The sequence below is a fragment of the Capricornis sumatraensis genome, chromosome 23, assembly GCF_032405125.1.
Source record: "Capricornis sumatraensis isolate serow.1 chromosome 23, serow.2, whole genome shotgun sequence".
Classification (NCBI taxonomy): domain Eukaryota; kingdom Metazoa; phylum Chordata; class Mammalia; order Artiodactyla; family Bovidae; genus Capricornis; species Capricornis sumatraensis.
Genome location: NC_091091.1, coordinates 17,839,643 through 17,856,146, shown reverse-complemented (window position 1 = coordinate 17,856,146; position 16,504 = coordinate 17,839,643). Strand labels below are relative to the sequence as shown.

At 38.5% G+C, this 16,504-nt stretch overlaps 1 protein-coding gene across 3 annotated transcripts in view; it reads right to left on the bottom strand.

Moving 5' to 3' along the window:
• The window catches only part of CC2D2B (coiled-coil and C2 domain containing 2B), a 92,158-nt gene that overhangs the window by 29,132 nt on the left and 46,522 nt on the right, over positions 1–16,504 (bottom strand). For 2 of the 3 annotated variants that reach the window (XM_068961677.1, XM_068961678.1), the window contains exon 1: positions 1,749–1,769. In XM_068961677.1, the coding sequence (XP_068817778.1) occupies positions 1,749–1,769 (21 nt within the window). Of the gene's footprint in view, positions 1–1,748; positions 1,846–5,870; positions 5,981–6,779; positions 6,877–8,280; positions 8,452–11,536; positions 11,629–15,364; positions 15,458–16,504 lie in introns of those variants that run through there. The other variant, XM_068961676.1, reaches the window with a different exon arrangement.

Sequence of the window (16,504 nt, the reverse complement as noted above, 5' to 3'; positions counted from 1 at the left end):
GATTTTCACTTGTAATTAGGGAAGATGAGAGCAGTTGGGTTGAGTTTAGGAATCAAGAAGAGAAAGAACAATGAAGACACGGAAAGGGTTGGTGCACACTGAACCCCACTAGGTCCCTTGTCCTTGGTTTGGCCCCTGATGATTAGGGTCAGTGGCTGGAGAAGCTCTTCTACTGTGAGATTTTGTGTACAAACACTATTGCTTTAAAGTCTAGATACACAATATGTGGTATGGATTCAGAGAAAATAGGCCCATTCTGCCCATGTTTGTACAGAATCCAGTGCCTCTTGAGTGTTCAGAAGTTTGATAGCTTTGGGCTCAAGGATAACTGGAGGGATAACACCCTTGGCACAGATGGTGGCAGCATAATCAGGGGCAGTGTCAACAGTGCTGGTGGTGAGATTCTTTTCGGTGGCTTTGAGAGCTTCGGGGGCTGAGTCAAAAGAACACACATACTGACGACTATAGCTAACAGTCATGTCTAAGCACAATTATGAGGACTCCTTGGAGGCTTCCAGAAAATTTTGCGAGGGACTGGTGGAGGTTTTGTGAGTAGAAGGTAGAAAAAGAATAAGACCTTAAATTATTGATGTTAATGTGATTTCTTTTAAATCTATAAACTCAAAATTTCTATTAATATTACAGATATACACTATTAATCTGGGCTGAAGTAAAGAGCTAGGAAAAAAGAAGGGAGATAAAAAGGACAATTCATTGTAGTTTTCCCCATATACTGTCTTGCTTTCTTCTTCATTTTGTGCTTTGCCATCAACCACCTTTCCCTTGCTGTCATAATTATGGGTTATGTTGGCTTACTGCCAAGAAATAATGGCATCAGTTAGATAGCATCACCAGCTCAGTGGACATGAATCTGAACAAACTCTGGGAGATAGTGAAGGACAGGGGAGCTTGCTGTGCTGGAGTCCATGGGGTCACAAAGAGTCGGACACAACTTATTGACTGAACAGCCACCACAACAAAGGTTAACATGGGCCATTTCTTGACTAAGAAAATTCACTGAATGGTCCTCCTGCAGACAGTCCAGTTTAGAAATGTAAAAACCTTGCAAAAGAAAGTGCAATATATTCTGGCTCCCATTTTAATCTGATCTCTCTTTTCTTCTAAGAAGAACAAATACCAGGGAGTTCAGGGTCATAATAGACAATATTGAGATTCTAGTGATCACATGCCAGCTAGAAAGCCATGGTATTCAGTTTCTAAGCCCTGGATGTGTTGCTACCATTTACTTGAATCTGGGAAAGCGCTGAAGTTTGAAAAAGGCTCCCAGTACCTGATTCCTGTCTGCAGTTCATAGCCATTGCTTTTGAGATTTACCTACATCTCAGTAAACTATGTAAAGCACCTTAATGTATATACCTTTACCGTAGTATATACATTCAGTATATATCATAGCAAATATGCTTAGTGCAGCAAACCTTGAAAATATGCTAAAGCTTCACTACCAGGAAGTTCACACGTAGATATAAGGTTCAACTGCAGAAACCTAGTTTCCCCAAATTCTTGGTATATTTATCCCTCCTCTTCCTATGTGTGGTTTATGATCTCTGTTATTTTTGAACTGACTTGTCACATGTCTGATTTTATTTCATGTTGCTCCATATCCCTTTTAGAAAATGTTGTAAATAGACACTGCATCTAAAAGCAAATTAACAAATATGTTCACAGACTTCATTCAGTCTGAACCTAGAATTATTTCAACATTGATTATTATAATTTTTCTACTTTACCTCATGCTTTTCAATAATCATTTCATCAAAAATGTTGATATATATATTATCTTTTATTTTAGATAAACTTGAGAAGTTACAATCATGTCCTGGTAAGCTGTAAATAAGAAAACATATTCAGATGCTTAATTGATTTTATAAAATCATTATTCATAAAGGACTATAAAATTACCTGTGTTGTTTTCTTTTATAAAGTGTAAGCTAAGAAAAGCTATGTGTTTTCAAGATGACTGTTATCTTTCATTAGACTCAATATCAAGAAATCTACAGACAATAAATCCTGGAAAGGATGTAGAGAAAAAGGAACCCTCCTACACTGTTGGTGGGAATGTAAATTGGTATAGCCACTATGGAGAACGGTATGGAGGTTCCTTAAAAATCTAAAAATAGATTTGCCATATGACCCAGCAATCCCACTTACGGGCACATACCCAGGTGTGCGCACACGCGAAGTTTCTTCAGTCATGTCCAACTCTTTGTGACCCTATGGAATGTAACCCACCAGGCTCCTCTGTTAATGAGATTCTCCAGGCAAGAATACTGGAGTGAGTATCAGTTCAGTTCAGTTCAGTTCTTCAGTAGTGTCCGACTCTTTGCAACCCCATGGACTCCAGCACGCCAGGCCTCCCTGTCCATCACCAACTCCTGGAGTTTACTCAAACTTGTGTCTATTGTGTTGGTGATGCCATCCAACCATCTCATCCTCTGTCGTCCCCTTCTCCTCCTGCCTTCAATCTTTCCCAGCATCAGGGTCTTTTCCAATGAGTCAGTTCTTCGCATCAGGTGGCCAAAGCATTGGAGCTTCAGCTTCATCATCAGTCTTTCCAATGAATATTCAGGATTGATTTCCTCTAGGATGTACTGGTTGGATCTCCTTGCAGTCCAAGGGACTCTCAAGAGTCTTTTCCAACACCACAGTTCAAATGCATCAATTCTCCAGTGCTCAACTTTCTTTATAGTCCAACTCTCACATCCATATATGACTACTGGAAAAACCATAGCTTTGACTAGACGGACCTTTGTTGGCAAAGTAATGTCTCTGCTTTTTAATATGCTGTCTAGGTTGGTCATAATGTTCCTTCCAAGGAGCAAGCGTCCTTTAATTTCATGGCTGTAGTCACCATCTGTAGTGATTGTGGAGCCCCCCAAAATAAAGTCTCTCACCGTTTTCATTGTTTCCCCATCTATTTGCCATGAAGTGATGGAACTGGATGCCATGATCTTAATTTTCTGAATGTTGAGTTTTAAGCCAACTTTTTTACTCTCCTCTTTCACTTTCATCAAGAGGCTCTTTAGTTCTTCTTTGTTTCCTGCCATAAGGGTGGTATCTGTATATCTGAGGTTGTTGGTATTTCTCTCAGAAATCTTGATTTCAACTTGTGCTTCATCCAGCCCGGCATTTTGCATGGTGTACTCTGCATATAAGTTAAATAAGCAGGGTGACAGTATACAGCCTTGACGTAATCCTTTCCCGATTTGGAACCAGTCTGTTGTTCCACGTCCAGTTCTAACTGTTGCTTCTTGACCTGCATACAGATTTCTCAGGAGGCAGGTAAGCTGGTCTGGTATTCCCATGTCTTGAAGAATTTTCCAGTTTGTTGTAATCCACACAGTCAAAAGCTTTGGCATAGTCAATAAAGCAAAAGTAGATGTTTTTCTGGAACTCTCTTGCTTTTTCGATGATCCAACGGATGTTGGCAATTTGAACTCTGGTTCCTATGCCTTTTCTAAATCCAGTTTGAACATCTAGAAGTTCATGGTTCATGTACAGTTGAAGCCTAGCTTGGAGAATTTTGAACATTACTTTGATAGTGGGTGAGATGAGTACAATTGTGTGGTAGTTTGAGCATTCTTTGGCATTGCCTTACTTTGGGATTGGAATGAAAACTGACCTTTTCCAGTCCTGTGGCCACTGCTGAGTTTTCCAGATTTGCTGGCATATTGTGTACAGCACTTTCACAGCATCATGTTTTAGGATCTGAAATGGCTCAACTGGAATTTCATCACCCCCACTAGCTTTGTTCGTAGTGATGCTTTCTAAGGCTCACTTGACTTCGCATTCCAGGATGTCTGGCTTTGGTGAGTGATCACACCATCGTGGCTATCTGGGTCATGAAGATCTTTTTTGTATAGTTCTTCGTGTATTGTTGCCACCTCTTCTTAATAGCTTCTGCTTCTGTTAGGTCCATACCATTTCTGTCCTTTATGGTGCTCATCTTTGCATGAAATGTTCCCTTGGTATCTCTAATTTTCTTGAAGAGATCTCTAATCTTCCCCATTCTATTGTTTTCCTCTACTTCTTTGCATTGATCACTGAGGGAGGTTTTCCTATCTCTCCTTGCTATTCTTGACAAAACCCATGGAACATACAAGGCTTCCCAGGTGACACTAGTGGGAAAAAAATCTACCTGTACTGCAGGAGATGTGGGAGATGCAGGTTCGACTCCTGCATCAGGAAGATCACCTGGAGGAGGGCATGGCAACTCACTCCAGTATTCTTGCCTGGAGAAATCCCATGGACAGAGGAGCCTGGTGGGCTATAGTCCATAGGGTCACAAACAGTTGGACATGACTGAAGCAACTGAGTACACACGCATAGAATGTACCACACAAAGAATGAATTGTAACGCAAATTGTGGACTTTGTCTCATAATATGGTCTGTTTCATAAGAAATGTATCACACTGGCACTTAGGGAAGCTCTGTGTGTGTGTGTGTGTTGAAGGGAGAGAATATGTAAGAATTCTGCTTTCTGCTCAATTTTACTAGGAACCTAAACTCTCTAAAAATGATAAAGTCTATCAGTTTGTTTAAAATGGAAGAAAAAGAAACTCAATCTCATTAGAAATCCAGGAATGTAAATTAAATCACAGTAAGAGCATCACTTTAGATCCACCATATTAGAAAAATTAATTTAAAAAATATTAAATATTATTGAATATGTGGCACAATAGGAACTTATATACTGAGAGTGTATATTGGCACAATCACTTCGGGAAAATAATTGACATTACATAGTAAAGTTGAAGCGATTCCACTCCTGGATATGGATCCTGGAGCAGAGGGTTTCAAAGTGTCTCCTGACTAGTAGCATCAGTAACACCTGGAACTTGTTAGAAATGGAATTATGTATCAGCCCTACTTTAGAGCTATTGAATTAGAAACTATGGAGTTGGGCCCAGCAATTTGTTTAAAGAAGTCATACAAGTGATTTCAGTGCACAAAATAGCCTGAGAACTACTGTCTTAAAAAGAAACTCTTAGATGTGTGTTCCAGATAACAAGTACAAAAATGTTCAGAGCAACACTATTTATAATAGCAAAACACTAAAACTAGGCAAATGTGCATCAACAGGATAAAGAATAAATAAATTATGGCATTTTAACACAGTGGAATACTAAAATGAAGTGAAAATGAAGGAAGAAATAGTTATGAATATGGATAAATCTCTCAAAATAATGAAGAGTAAAGAAACAGGTTGCAAAAGATAATTCAATTTATATACAGTTGAAAGGCATCCATAAATAAGTAAAACATAGCTAAGGACGAATATCTGTGATTTAAAATCATAAAGAAAGAGAAGGAAGGATAAACACAAGGGTGATATGGTTGTTATCTCTGGGGAGATAGGAAGGGGATACAGTTAGGTATTGGCACAGTGGAGCCTTCAAAGTTACTGGTAACACTCCATTTTTAAAGCTAAATCGTAGATACGCAGATATTCATTTTCCCTCAGAACTTATATTTACATGTACATTATATACGGGCTTCCCTGCTGACTCAAGAATCCTCCTGCAATGCAGGAGCCACAGGAGACGCGAGTTCAATTCTTGAGTCGGGAAGAGCCCCTGGAGGAGGGCAGGGCAACCCATTCCAGTATTCTTGCCTAGAGAATCCCACGGACAGAGGAGCCTCGTGGGCGACAGTTCACAGGGTCGCAAAGAGTCAGACATGACTGAAGCGACTTAGCACACACGCATATATTATCTATGTAAACACACTTCATAATTTAAAAACTTAAAAATTAAGCCTGTATCAATCATTATTTTAAATAAATGGCTCAAGAAAATAATTCTGTTATTGGTTTGTTTTAGAAGTCAAGGAAAAATGGACTCCAACTTACATAAAATCTACTTTAATTTCTTCATTCCAGCATGGATGAGATCCACTGGCAATGCTGGTTTGGTATACAGTGTGCTGAAAAGAAACTTCCACAAAGGGGTGTACAATATCCTGAAACACATGATAAACACTGACTAGGTTTTTGTAATATTTTATATAGTTGATTAAAGGTAGAAATTAGTTACTGGCTGATAACTAGATGGTTTGGTTTTTCTCATTTTTCAAACAACCATTATGTATTCATTCATTCGTTCAATTAAGATTTCATTCTATTTAATATCAGGTACGATTTTGCTAGGATTCAAAAATACATGGATATCAGTAAAGATTTTTATCTTAAGTCTGTCTGGAGAAAACAAACAGTTAAGCAAATAATGGCAATGAAACATAAGAAATATATTCAGGATATAATAGTTACTCAGGAGAGAGAATGACTAAACTTTTGGGGGTGAGGACAAAGAGAACTTCACAGAGAACACATTGCATGGGCTTGGGCTTTGAAACATTAAATAGTAGTTCATGTGGCCAGTAACACATGCACATTTAGTATGGTGGCCATTCCAGGCAAAGGAAAGGGCAAGAATGGAGGACTTCTAGAATGCAGTAGTGTGATATGATACTGCTGTGGGGTGGAGGGAAATGTGGCTGGCTGATTGGTAGATAAGAACCAGGTAAATACAGATTTTGGTAGACTTTCTAAGGAGCTTGCATTTTATTCTATAGACCCTGAGAGCAGGGTAGTAGAGAATGAAATGGTTAGAATTACATTATGTAAACAGCACCATGACTGTGTTATGGAGAGTAAACTAGAAGCCCAAGAGAGTAGCGATGGATAGTCCAGTTAGGGGCCAGTTGCAATTCAGGGAAAACATGATCAAAACTGCGCTTTAGAGAAGTGTTAAATACTTACCTCATTTAAGAGTTCATCTGAGGTTAATGATTTGATTGTTTCTTTATGTCTGAGGCGAGACATGGATGATATCAAATAAGTAGGCATATCCAAGGACCTTCAGGAAAAACAATATAGGAACATACATTTTAATTAATTTCAGTATTTGTTTTGGTGCGAGTAGGTGTGTTTTTGCTTATGCTTCTGTGCTATGTTGTTGGGTTTCTGCTTATGCTTATAGAGATAGATAAGTCAGTTACCCTGGATCTTACAGTTTGCTTTGGGTCTTCATATCACTACTCTGAAAGGGTAGCTCCTCAGTGCTAAGCTATGGATGGGAACCAGTCTGCAGTAAAGTCTTCACTGATCCTCAGCAAAAAGGGAAAAATAGGGTAGGTAATACTTGGAGCTGTATTATTTCTATTTTTGGTGTTACAGTATTCTTTCTTTTACAGATTAATTGTTGCAGAAAGTGAAAGTCACTCAGTCATGTCCAACTCTTTGCAACCCCATGGACTATACAGTCCATGGAATTCTCCAGGCCAGAATACTGGAGTGGGTAGCCTTTCCCTTCTCCAGGGAATCTTCTCAACTCAGGAATTGAACCCAGGTCTCCCCATTGTAGGTGTATTCTTTACTAGCTGAGCCACAAGGGAAGCCCAATAAGCCCAATTATTGCAGAAAATGGTAGTAATTTTAAAAGGTCCTTATTTCACAAAACAGCCTTGAAATGTGCATTTGTTTTGAGAATATCAAGTGTATTATAAATAAAATCATATTTACAAAACACAGACAAAACCTTTAAGAGGTTTTAACTGTAGGTTAGTAGCTAGTAAGCAAAATGTTTCTCATAGGTAGAATTCAAGGGATAAACATAAAATAAGCAAGTAGAACACACCTGTGTTAAATGTAGATAGGGATACTCAGTATCCCTTAGGTACCTGGGTATGAAATATTTACAATATATAAATTATATATGAGATTAAATATATGACACTTGATATTGAGGATATACTAAATATTCAGGATGACTTCATTTGACCATTCTGACCCCACATATCCTCTGCCCAAGAAACACCGATAAAACACATCATTCTGAGTGCCTGCAAAAGAGATGGTAAGATCTGATTTTTATAGAAGTCACCTAAAATGACAAGTCCAAAATGGAGCCTATTCTCTCCTGTATTCTACTGTTCTACTTCCAACACTGTGAGTGGACAGTATAATTAATTGGCAATAGCTGCTTAAGTTTTCAAAATAGGGAATATGGACAGAAAGCATTTATTTAATAAAGCACCCAAAAATACACATGTTAAAGATACTTTGGGCATCTCAAACTTCTGCAAACTTTTACTACATAGCAATGACGTTAAGTTTGACTATTCAAATGAAGATTTCAACTCTCATTCAGCTTTTGTATGTAGAACATGAATAAAGTACAAAGTTTTATTAAAAAGATAGTTTAGAAATTTACATTTAAGACATTTTTTTGTAACTCCAAAAATTGGTGCAACTGCCTTACCTATTAACTGTTGTTTTCCTTGTAGGAATATTATAAGCTCTCAGTATTCTGATAAGAATCTTAATATCTCTATCACAGATAGTCTGTGCTGCCACTTTTTTCCTTTCTTTCCTCTGAGGCTTTAACTTTCTTCGTTGTTCAAGAAGTTTACAAACTGCATCTGTCAACTGGCTAAAAAGTGGTCAATCAGATTGATATAAAATAACTTAAGGTTTGAAAGATAATGATCTTTAAAATTTATTATAAATAAGGTCATTATTCTGAACCATGTTCTCTTTACTGTGTAGGAGAGACAGAGTTGTCTTAGACTCCAGAAAATAATCTTTTTCTGAGTGTAGAAGGGATTCTGTGTTTTAAGAGAGCATCTGACTGCTCCATTTTCTTTGGGTATATGGTCCAAGAAGATATAGGGCATGGAGAGGTAATCCCATGAAACAAGATGTTATTTCAAAAGAGTATTCATTTCTTAGGAATTATTCTCTTGATCATTTCTACATAGTTCTGAGTAGGAGTTAGTTATAAGTGCTGCAACTCCTGGCAACACAAACCTATATGGAACCTACATGGAAACACAAAGTTATATGGAATTATAACTTTACGGTCACACTTGTTTTCCTCTAAAGACTGAAAATAAAAACTTCAGACTACTCTACAAAGTTACAGTCATCAAAACAGCATGGCACACACAAAAAGCATAGTACTGGCACAAAAATAGAAATGCAGATCAATGAAACAGGACAGAAGGCCCAGAAATAAACGCATGTACTTATGGTCAATTAATCTAAGGAGGAAAGACTATATACATTGAAGGCAAGACAGTCTCTTCAATAAATGGTGCTGGGAAAACTGGACAGCTACATGCAAAAAATAATATTAGAACATTCTTTGACATCATACACAAAAATAAATTCAAAATGGATTAAAGACCTAAATGTAAGACTGTACACTATAACACTCTTAGAGGAAAACATAGGCAGAACACTCTCTGACATAAATTGTACCAACATCTTCTTCAATCCCTCTCTCAGAGTAATGGAAATGGAAAAACAAAAATAAACAAATAAGACCTAATTAAACTCAAAAGTTTTTGCACAGCAGAGGAAACAATAAACTAAATGAAAAGACAGCTCACAGACTGGGAAAAATATTTGCAAATGATGTGACCAAGGGATTAGTCTCCAAAATTTATAAACAGCTCATGATGCTTAACATCATCAAAACAAACAACTCTATCAAAAAAGAGGCAGAAGACTTAAACAGACATTTTCACCAAAGAAGACATAGAGATGGTCAAGAGGCACATGAAAAGATGTTCAACATTGCTAATTATTAGAGAAATGCAAATCAAAACTGGAAGAAGATATCACCTCACACCAGACAAAATGGCTATCATCAAAAAACCCAGAAACTATAAACATTGGAGAGGGTAGAAAGAGAAGAGAACCCTCCTACACTGTTGGTGGGAATGTAAATTTGTGAAGCCACTATGGAGAACAGTATGGAGGTTCCTTAAGAAACTAAAAACAGAGCTACCATATCATCCTGTAACCTCACTCCTGGGCATGTATCCAGAGAAATACATGGTCTGAAAGGGAACATACATGCACCCCAGTATTCATTGCAGTGTGTTTACAATAGCCAAGACATGGAAGCAGCCACAATGTCCATAGACAGGAGAATGGATTAAGAAGTTGTAGCATTTATATACATATATAAGTGTATATATACATATATATATGTTTCTTAATATATATAATGGGATATTACTCAGCTATTGAAAAGAATGAAATAAAGCCATTTGTAGCAACATGGGTGGACTTAGAGACTGTCATACTGAGGAAAGTAAGTCAGAGAAAGAAATGTTGTGTGATATCATTTATATGTGGAATCCAAAAAAACATACAACTGAACTTATTTACAAAACAGAAACAGACTCATAGACTTAGAGAACAAACTTATGGTTACCAGCGGGGAAGGGTTGAAGGCGACAGATAGGGAGTTTGGGGTTGACATGTACACACTGTTATATTTAAAATGGATAAACAACAAGTACAGCAAAGGGAACTCTGCTCAGTATTCTGTAACAACCTAATTAGGAAGAGAACTTGAAAAAGAATAGATACATCTATGTGTCTAACTGAATCACTTTGTTGTACACCTGAAACTAACACAACATTGTTAATCACCTGTACTCCAATGTAAAATGAAAAGTTAAAAAATAAGTTTTCATCACTGACACACACACATCACTGCCAGTTCGGTTCAGTCACTCAGTCATGCCTGACTCTTTGCAGTTCCCATGGACTGTAGCACGCCAGGCTTCCCGGTCCATCACCACACACACCACTATATATGACTACTAAATATGAAATAGATAACTAATAAGGACCTATGTATAGTACAGGGAACTCCACTAAATACTCTGTAATGGCCTATATGGGAAAAGAATCTAAAACAGAGTGGATATACGTATATCTATAACAGATTCACTTTGCTGTACAGCAGAAACTAGCACAACGTTGTAAATCAACTATACCCCAATAAAAGTTTTTTTAAATAAGTTTTCATTTAAAAAACATTTGCTCATAGAAGAATTACTTCAAGGTATATTTTAGAATAGAAACCCCTCCCCCAAAATATATCTCAGCATCCTAAACCAATTAAAACCTTCCTGTTAATACGAAGAATCTGCAAGTGGCCCCAGAGAGGTTTCCCATACGAAGAATCTGCAAGTGGCCGCAGAGTGGTTTCCCAGATATGTAACATCCCTAATTCCTGTTCCTACCCTTAAATCTCACAGATAAGACAGTATGAGAATTGAGTTCCTTCAGCAAAAGGCTCCCCCGCAGCTGCTTGTGGATCACAGAGTCCTTTTATCAGTCCTTGCTGAGGATTCAGTTTTGAAAGGGGGAGATTATAGGCTTAGTGCTTGGTGCTACCACCAATGATTTTTCCAGAATCAATCCCAGGACAGGGAGATCGGAGAGCAAAACTAATTTTGGACAAAGGTGTTTCGCTTTCTTTTTTTTCTTGCCACAAGGAGAGGGTTAAAAACTAAAATACTATATAATTGAAAATATAAATCATACAGATATGTCCAAAATGGAATTTTAAAATTATTAAAAATATTTAAACCACTATATTTCATTTTATGCTTTGTAACTGGATTTTGACATTAATATAAAAAGAGAACTCTGAAGGAACTAGCTTATAGCTTTATATTTCAGACTTAAATAATAATAATTTTAATATATACCTTGCAGATATAATTTCTTCATAATCAGCCACAATATCTGATAAGTTAAATTTGCTAACTTTGACAATTCTTCTCATTACCAACCTTCTCATCTACAAAAAATATTTTTAAGAAATGAAGAGTTCATATTTTAAGATTAAGTATACACAATGCTACTGGTATCACTCTTTTTTTTTTTTTGTTACTCTTACTTTTTGTAAGTCAGGAATGGGAAGGGGAATTAGATAAGTGAAAGTATGATTCTGTTTTCTACCATTATCAAAATCATTCCTAACACTCTCATTATGACCTCATCTCTTTTGCAACCTAACTCAAGAGTATTCACATAGACAGAATTAGTCTTCACCAAAGATGACTACCTGTGAATGTGTTTTTGCAGAAGTCACCTGTATACGCGAAAATCTTGATCCACAAAGAAATGCCATCGCATTCTGTATGTCCTTTGAGTTCATCCTATTCTGACCTTAAGTCCTCATTCTGTCTGCTTGGTAAGATATTCAGTGCTTCAGCAGAGCCATTCCCCTAAGCCTGTGCTGCTTGCAGAACCCACAGAAATTGGTTCCTCTGAGGACTCTGAAATTCTTTATAGTCTAAGGAAATTCCTCCCTTTCTACTCTGATCCCATCCTTCACATCAGGTGTAGACTTTTAGAAATGAAACCAGGAAGAAGCGTGTCTCGAGGGAAATTTCTGCTTTCCGTCCTGCCACAAATCATCCTGGAGATAATGTAGCCTAGACATTGTGTAACGCGCATGTGTGCTAGGTCGCTTCACTTGTGTCTGACTCTTTACGACCCTACGGACTGTAGCCCACCAGGCTCCTGTGTCCACAGGATTCTCTAGGCAGGAATACTGGAGTGGGTTGCCATGCTCTCCTCCAGGGGATCTTCCTGACCCAGGGATCGAACCTGCATCTGTTACCTTTCCTGCATTGGCAGAAGGGTTCTTTACCACTAGCACCACCTGGGAAGCCCAACCTAGAGACTAGTGATCTGCTTAAATTATATAGGAAAATGAGGTGGTAGGAGAATGGGAAAAACAGAATTCCTAAGAATTACTCTGCTGTGTGTGTGTGTGTGTGTGTGTGTGTGTGTGTGTGTGTGTGTGTGTGTTACTCTCTTTGTGACCCCATGGGCTGTAGCTCACCAGGCTCCTCTGTCTATAGAATTTCCCAGGCAAGAATACTGGAGTAGTTTGCCATTCCCTTCTTCAGGGGATCTTCCCAACCCAGGGACTGAACACAGGTCTCCTCCATTACAGACAGGTTCTTTCCCGTCTAAGCCACCAGGGAAGCCTGTATGAGCAACAAACTGCTTGCCTTGAAGGTGAACCACATCCCTCTCCCCTCTGACCTCATTACTGTGCTTGAGCCCTCCCTCCCTTTCCTGCTTTCTTTCCCTTCTCCCACCGCTTCTCTCATTCTCTCTCTCTCCTTTGCTCCACTGGCAGCACACAGACTGAGCTCCCTGCTGTTCCTGCCACAGGCTCCGCATCTTCCTGTCTCAGTTTTCACATGCGGTTCCATCAGCCTGCAATGTTCTTCTCCCACGACAACTCCAACTTTTTGGAGCTCCAACTCCAGCTCCCTCAGCTTTCAGGTCTTTTGTTGGTGTTGCCTTCTGGGGGGCTTTCCTTGATTATCTTATTGAAAACTGTACCCCACATCCCAACACACACACACACCTGTGCCCTTTTCCAACTTGTTAGAGCACATATCACAATCTAATACACTAATATTTTGTTCATTATCTGACTTCTCCCACTAGAATGCCTAGGAGGTCAAGGATTTTAGTCTCTCTTGTTTACTGCTGTAATTCCAATCTCTAGTATAATGCTTGATTAAGAGCAGATGCTCAGTAAGTATTGAGTAAATTAATGGAAGGGACAGATTGAGGAGAGCTGCAGGCCTCTTAGATACAAATATTTCAGCAAAACTTTATCTAGCAATCCATGAGAGTGCTGGGACTTTACTGCTCTAACCCTAGTCTCAGGTACCACTGACCCCAGTAACACAGCAGGGAGTTTAACCCACATAACTCACAATCAGATTTAAACACCCATGGCCCTTTGAGGCCTCCAATGTCAAACCAGGATTCCAGCACCTATAATTAGTCAGTATCCTTCAACTTGTAGTGTGAAACTATCTCTGGATAACAAAGACGTCTTCACAAGGAGCTGAAACACAACCACAAAATGTTCTTGACACTCCTTTGCAGGATCCTGCATGAAGCTCCAGAATCCTCAGACACTTGCGCTCTTACCATCTTCCTGATCCTCGCTACCCTCCCTCCTGGGCTTCCTTATCCATCAAAAAGAAGAGCAGGGATGAGTAGGGTATGTGTTCCCTTTTCTTATAAGAACACCTCTTTATTTCCTAAGACATAAATCTCATTATTAAATCACCTCTCAACTCTTTTTAAAAGAAATATGGAGCTAGTAGGGCTTTCCAGGTGGTGCTAATGGTAAAGAATTCGCCAGCCAATGCAGGAGACATAAGAGATGCGGGTTCAACCCCTGGGTCAGGAAGATCCCCTGGAGGAGGGCATGGCAACCCACTATAGTATTCTTGCCTAGAGTCCCATGGACAGAGGAGCCTGGTGGGCTAAACCCCACAAGGTCACAAAGAGTCGGACACAACTGACGTGACTTGGCACACACACATGGAATTAACAAAGAAGGTGTAGGAGGGGCAAGGGTGAGTGGGGAAAAACACCTGCCAATGATAAACAGGAAGTACTGAAACAGACTATGACAGCTACAGCGGTCTACACTTCCGCCATGCTCTCAGAGGGACGGAGTATAAACTAGCACAGCACTCGCAGTTTTATCATCTTACTTCAGAAGAAAAGCAAGGCGGGCATTTTGATGGTCTGCTTTTATAAAACAATAAAGCAGGACTCAGTGCAGAGATAACTGGCCCAAAGACAAATGAGGTGGTCAGAACAGGTCTGCACATACCTGCCTAGGGCTCACCTAGTCACACAAGGTCCCTTCTCTCCTATCTTTACGAGGTACTTGGTGTGTATCTCTTAGATCTTTCCATAGCTCTCCGCTTTCAAGTTATCTTGAAAGGCTTCTCTGGTGCTCTATAGCAAGGGCTATCAATTCTACTCTTGCAGAAGTCTTAGAAATCTCCTCAGCCTTTTGGTTTTATTCCTAACCTCATTAACTGCTCAAATGTGTCTCAACACTTCCTGAGTGAAGAGCACAGTGCTGGGCATTGTGGATGTATAGATACAGTCCCTGTGCTCTGGAAGCTTAGCGTGGAAGGATGAGGGGTCAGTGGAAAGAAATCAGGAGTGAATTTGATTGAGGGATTCCACCTCAAACTTCATTTAGGCTTTGGCAGGGTGTTCTGTAAATATCTGAAGCATGTCTTTCTCTACTGTTTCCTGGCTCCTAGCAGGTCCTCCATCCATTGTCTGCTCAACTGCTGTGGTGTGTGGCATTATGAGTTGTTCATAAAACTAGGGAATCCAGCAAAATGCTGGTGTACTTCTCAAAGTGAATTTTCAGGGTCAAGAAGAGATGGGTGTAAACAGAAAAAGTTGGAATATTCTCTAATAATGAATTTGCTGTCAACTGAAGTAACTGTTGCATCAATAATACACGTCAACTGTGTACAGTTACAGATGGTCAATAACTCACTCTGAAAAAGAAGTCTGAACAGAACAGAAAACCCCTTAGTGATCAGAAAGAGGTGAGGAGCAACCAGGTCTGCCCACTTGACTCTCTGGGAAGAGTATAGTACTATGCTATGCATCCGGCAGACTAGTTTTCACAAAACTAAATTCAAACACACTGACAATATTATTTTGTTGTTGTTTACCTTTTTCAGAAAATTGGCAGAATTAATCCTTTGTGCAGTAATAGAATTCACATCTGAAATGGACATATCCTTTTCTATCTGACTTTCATATTCCTGTAAGTAGAGAAATTAAACTAGTTTCACTTTTTTTTTTTTTTTGGCCATGCCATGCAGCATGCAGGATCTTAGTTCCCCAACCAAGGATCGAAGCTGTGCCCCCTGCCCAGGAAGTGCAGAATTTTAAACCACCGGACCACCAGGATAATATCCTAGTTTCACTTCTTGAATGTAACGAAGTTTAGATATGATATGCTGCAATGAAATATTAACTATTCATTTCAGTTTATCTGTAAGAGATATTGGCAACACAATGGAACTGGGAGGAGAGAATGTTTCTTTAAGATTCTTCCATCTGAGAATTAGCAAAGAACTGTTATATTTTGTTTTATTCTAGGAGGAGTTTCATTCATCTTTTAAAACTAAGTAATGATTGAGAAAAAAAAACTGCAATTGAGAAAATGGTAAGAAGATGTAAAGACAACTGAGAACTAGTCTTCATGTGTCCATTTACCTGGTATCATTAGAAACAAAAGAAATGGGAAATATTAACATTAAAGTATAATGTTCAAGTTGGTGGGCTTTGAAGGTCACAGTCCTAGATTCAAGTTGGCCCTGCCATTTACTGACTGTGTGGTTTGGGGAAAAGTTAATTAACTACTGAAGATCTCAGTTTCCTCTTTGGTAATAATATTACTACTATTAACATGTCACAGGATTGCTGTGAGATTTAACTAAAACAATATTTATAATGTGTGTGGCATGTAGTAAGTAATCAAAATATGTTGACCATAATCAGTAACTTTACATATAGCAGTTGGTATGATTATATGTCAGGATGCTTCATTTATATAATTCAAAATAAATCAGCATCTATTACATCTGCATTTCTGGGATGCGTTCCTAAAGCACACAAAAATCATTTTATATTATAGAGAACATTAAAGACAACACAAAAATTATGAAGTATCTTTAAAGTAGACAAATTATCTGAAAGTAATTTGCTTTTCTAATTATCCAAAGAAACCGTGAAATTAATTCTGTTGGCAAGTAACCACTTTTACCTAAGGATATATTATATTATATATATGGATGTGAGAGTTG